The 4,864-nt window shown below is 59.7% G+C and overlaps 1 protein-coding gene across 5 annotated transcripts in view; it reads right to left on the bottom strand.

Annotated features, from left to right (window-relative positions):
• Positions 1–3,144: 3,144 nt before the first annotated feature.
• Positions 3,145–4,864, bottom strand: part of MELTF (melanotransferrin) — a 26,810-nt gene continuing 25,090 nt past the window's right edge. For 2 of the 5 annotated variants that reach the window (XM_037735026.1, XM_017522977.2), the window contains 2 exons: positions 3,816–4,014; positions 3,145–3,369 (listed from right to left, as the gene is read on the bottom strand). In XM_037735026.1, the coding sequence (XP_037590954.1) occupies positions 3,290–3,369; positions 3,816–4,014 (279 nt within the window). In that variant the 3' untranslated portion in view covers positions 3,145–3,289. The other 3 variants (XM_037734988.1, XM_037734959.1, XM_037735045.1) reach the window with 2 other exon arrangements.

The following is a 4,864-nucleotide window of genomic DNA, read 5'->3' on the forward strand; positions in this document are numbered from 1 at the left end:
AAAAAAAAAAAAAAAAAAAAAAAAAAAAAAAGATGCCCTCTGAGTGAATGCATCCCTTTTCCCTGTGTCCCTCCCTCTACGGGTGGGGTGTGGTTTGCGGGAGGGCTCCAGCAGAGGCCTCTGAAGGCTTGCTTCTCAAAAGTGTGGTCCCTGGACCACCAGCGTGGGCACGAACTGGGAGTTAGAACGGCAGTCTCTCAGCCTCACTCACGCCATGACTCCTGAACCAGAACCTGCAGTTTAACAAGATCCCCAGGCAATTCATGTGCACATCAAGGTCTGAGAAGCATTGCTTGAAAGCACAAAACCAAGGACTAGGGTCCTTCTTGCCTAGATCTGGGTGTGGTACTGACTATAGGTATCAGTAAATATTTGCTCAACCAATGGCAAATAGCCCCCACAATAGACCTGGTAGCCAGGGAGGTACTGGGGAATGGCTGCCTGACTTACAAGGATTTCATTTCCTTTCTCTGGGGCCTCCGTGGCCACGTGTCAGCTACACACCCCGCTTCTGCCCTGTGCTGACTGGCCCAGTAGTAGACACCTGACGCACATTGGGGCTAATTGGATGATCTCTCCCAGGAATTTGGAGACAAGAAAATAGACTCTGGAGTAATAGCAGCGGTGACAATGAACAACTTCCTGCACCCACCGTGTGCCAAGCATTGTGCTGAGTGTTTTGCATCTTAGACTCTATCTTCGCAACCGCCTTGCCAGGCCGGTGATTGTACTCTGTGTGTTTTTCAGATGAGGAGCTAAGGTGTCCAAAGGTTAACTTTCCTTTTCCAAAGGTTCAGGGTGGGGAAGTGGCAGCATGAGGCAAGCTGGAGCGACTGTGCAGCTGAGACTGGGCCACGTGATGCAGAGACAGTCTGTCAACTTTGGCTATCCAGGTCCCCAGGAATTGCCTGGCTTTGTGATAATTGCGGCAACATCATGAGAAATGGTCCCTGCGCAGTGGTGGGTAAGACCTGGCTCTGGGAGATGGCCACAGTGGGGAGGGTGGCATGGGGGCCACCAAGTGAAGGGTAGGAGCCATGAGAGGGAGGCAGAGAAAATTCTCCTTCCCAAGGGAGGACAGAGCACTGATCAAGACCAGACGGGCCCACCTACACCTCAGTACATACCAGAGAGCACCCACTGTAGGGTCCCTCGGAGATCAGCTCCCCACGCCTCCCCTTCTAGCGAGTTAGCAGCAAGCTTGCCAGAGAAAAGAGGTGGGCAGTTTATTTTGGAGGTACGGGTCAGGGGGCAGCAGAGAAGTTTGCACCCTCCTCTGCACCCATCCCCAGAGGGGCAGACACCTCAGAGACGGATGGGGTGGAGGCAGCTGGAATGTGCCAGGACAGCTGAGGCCCTGCAAGGGCCAGAGAACAAGTCCAGGTTGAAGAAGGGCACTGGGGGCCTCACTGACTCGAGGACGAGAGGGGTCCCTGACTGGCTCTTGGAGAATGGAATCTGCCTTTCTGGGTGGAGCAGGTAGGTCTTTGAGAACCCAACAAAACAAAACAAATCAGCAGCAGGAAGTTTCTATCAGGATCCAAGCCTCTGCATGTGGAGGGTTGTTTGGCTTTATTTTAGAAACAAACCAACATCTTTCATTAGCACTGACACAGCGGTGGCCCCCTACTGCCACCTGACAATCCAGCGTTACTTACATAGCACTCAAGCAGCCCACACCTTCAATGGCTCACAGCACACTAGCCTGGAGTAGCCACCAGAAATACACTTCTCACCACCCAAATCTCCCTTTTGAAAAAACCAAGCAATCATCAGGTTGGAGGAGAATCACTGGCTCCCTACAGCAAGAGGGGACAAAGCCTGCTGGCAGAGGGCCAGGTCCTTGTGGCCCCCCCCAGTGGGGTGAAGATGACCGGGACTCCTTGGGACTGCATGGCTACAGCCAGGACGCTGCCAGGGCCTCCTCTGCTGCTGAGACATGGAAGGGATCCTTCCCGACGCCCACAGGTGGGGGCAGCCACCAGAAACCGGGCCTGTCATCAGCATCCCTGAGCCCCCGCAGACCGAAATGCAAATAGCTCCGGGCCCACGCCGCTCCCAGTCTGCTGACGAGGGCTGCTTGCTCCCATTTCTTCTCTTCCTTTTTTTTTTTTTTTTTCTTAAGGGCTGACAGTTCTGGAAACTTTTTCTAGCTTCTCAGACAATTGTGGCAAAATGGAGTAGAGACAGGCCCTGTCCGGGCTCTTTCTGCTGCCTCGCGCAGGTGCGGGAACGGGGAGCAGGTGGTCCCCAGGCCCAGGAGGGCCCAGTAGGTGCAGGGCTGGGTGAGGAGACAGACGGAGCTCGCCCCCGTTCGGAACCCAGGCCGGTGGCTCCTCTGACGAGAAGAAAGGCGTCCCCCCACGCCCAGCCCTTCAGATGGCCTCAGCAGCCTGCGGCCTGGGTCGCCTCAGGATCCCTTCAGGCTGGGGCGGCTGCTGCTGCCAGGCTTGGGACGTGGGTGCGGGCGGTGGGCACCCATGGAGGCAGGGGAGGCGAGAGCCTGAGGCTGAGCCTAAGAGGAGACTCAGGAGGGGGTTCCGTGGACGCAGCTGGCCCCGGATGGCGCTGGCGCGGCCACCGTGGGGGACCCGGCAGGGCACACAGAGATGCCCCAGGGCCTGCCTCCCTCCCAGCGCACCGGCGGTCGGAGGCACTGGAGCTCCCGCCCCGCACAAGGTCCCACTGGCGAAGGCTTCTCCCCAAGGAGCTGGAGAGGGGCTCCCCGGTGGGTTTCTCCCAGTCGCCCTGGTCCAGCCTTCCTCTCTCCGTCCCTCCCCGCCAGCAGGGGCCGCTGTCCCACGGGCTGGGTCCCGATGGCGCCCGCGGCCGGGCCTCCTCGGAGGGCCTGGCTGCAGCCTCCGGGTGTAGGTGCCTCAGTGGCCACCGCGTCCCCAGGAGGCCTCGCGCACGGGGGCGCAGGGCTGCGGGAAGGAGGCTGGCGGGCCCCTCGGGCGGCGGGAAGCCCGGGCTCAGCGGTTTCCTGGGCAACCAGCCTCCTCCGGCGCGGCCCAGGCGGCTCCAGGTGGCGGCAGGCGGCGGTTGGCGGGGAGGGCCGCGTGGGCACGGGGGTGGCGCCTCAGGTAGCAGCGCCAGGTGGCGCCCGTGGGCGGCGGGGCTCCCGGGGAGGCGCCTGTTCCCGCCCGCGCCGGGCCGGGCCTTTCCGAGCTTCCTTCTGGATTCCAGCGCGAAGCAGCCGCGGAAACTCCCCCGGCGGGAATCGCGGCTCCGGGAGCTCTGGGGCGCGGCGGGTCTCCGAGGGCGCAGGCTCTGGCGGGGCGACCGAGCCTCAGAGGGCGGGCGCGAGCAGGCGGGCGGCGAGGACGGGCAACAGCAGCGGGAGCACGGGCGTCCCGGAGGCCGAGGCCGCTGGGGACGAACGCGGGAGGTCAGGCCCCGAAGTCGGGGCCGCGGTGGCCGCCTGAGGCACCGACCCTAGTGGGGTGGGGGGATCTCTCTGGACCGACCTCGCCCCAGCCTCCCACTTTTCTATTTGATTGCAATGCTCCTTTCCCTTGCTGCCTTTATATTCATTCCTTCCAAAATTACACCTGCAGATTTCTGCCTGGCCTCAGATCCTCTCTGCACCGCTGCTTTGAGCGTTTACACTCATCACCCACGTCTGTCTGGAGTCTCGGCCGGGCTCCTGCCCTACTGGACTGCAGTGTCCCGGGACACCCCACCTGGACTGCCGTGAACGGGGCCTCCACCCGGCTCCCCGGACCCGCAGCATCCCCACCCCCCAACTCCCGCAAGGTTCTGGGGTGAAGGGGTCTGAATGGCACCAGGGAGGCGGCAGGGCAGGCCCATCCTACCTGCATCCGAGCACTGCTGAGACAGCATCCCTTCCAGCGCAGCCACGTAGTCCAGCCCCAGCCAGTCGCGGTAGGTGGTTTTCTCCCCGACAGGCACCGCCCGGACTGTGGCATCCTTGAAAAGCAGGTCTTGGCCGTGATAGTTGGAGGAGTCGAACATTTTGAACCCATTCTTATTGTAGTCGTCTCCAAACAGATCCTGGAAGCACCACAAGCAGCCCTGCTTCTCACCTGGGCTCACACAGGGTCACCCGCCCAGGTGCCGCTTGCTGCAAATTGCTTTACATACAGTGACCCAAAGAGCAAGTCATTTCAGGGCCCCACGACTCTGACTGGAAGTTGTAAGCTTGACATCTGATCCGCCTCTGTCACCCAAGGGGATGTGGGGACACAGGTGCCACTGGAAGAGGGATTCAGAAGCACCGCAGCGCTCCAGCTCTTGGATGCAGGACTGAAGCCCCAGAGGTCCAGGAAGAAAGATCCGGAAATGAGGGATGGTGTCGGTGGGATTCCTGAGTGTTCTGCTAGGCCTGCTCAGCATTTCTTGGCCTTTTCCATAAGGCTTTCTCACTCTAGCTTACAGATTTCCTTCCCACAAACCTAAACAATTTCGAGAGAGACTTGTGTTCTGCAACCAGTCACAGAATAACGGGTGAGCTGGGTGTGTCTTCACTGACCTCCGCCCAGGGATGCTGCACTCCTCTCCTCCCTGCTCAGAATCACTGGAATGATTCTGCAGCTACAGCCCTAAAAGAGCTGCTAAAGGCGGAGTGCCGTGACTCACGCCTGTAATCCCAGCATGTTGGGAGGCAGAGGTGGGTAGATCACAAGGTCAAGAGATCGAGACTAGCCTGACCAACATGGTGAAACCCCATCTCTACTAAAAATACAAAAATTAGCCAGGCATGGTGGCACGTACCTGTAATCCCGGCTACTCAGGAGGCTGAGGCAGGAGAATCGCTTGAACCCAGGAGGTGGAGGTTGCAGGGAGCCAAGATCACACCACTGCACTCCAGCCTGGGCAACAGAGCGAGACTCCATCTCAAAAA

The sequence above is a fragment of the Cebus imitator genome, unplaced genomic scaffold (assembly GCF_001604975.1).
Source record: "Cebus imitator isolate Cc_AM_T3 unplaced genomic scaffold, Cebus_imitator-1.0 Scaffold0, whole genome shotgun sequence".
In the NCBI taxonomy this organism is placed as follows: Eukaryota; Metazoa; Chordata; class Mammalia; order Primates; family Cebidae; genus Cebus; species Cebus imitator.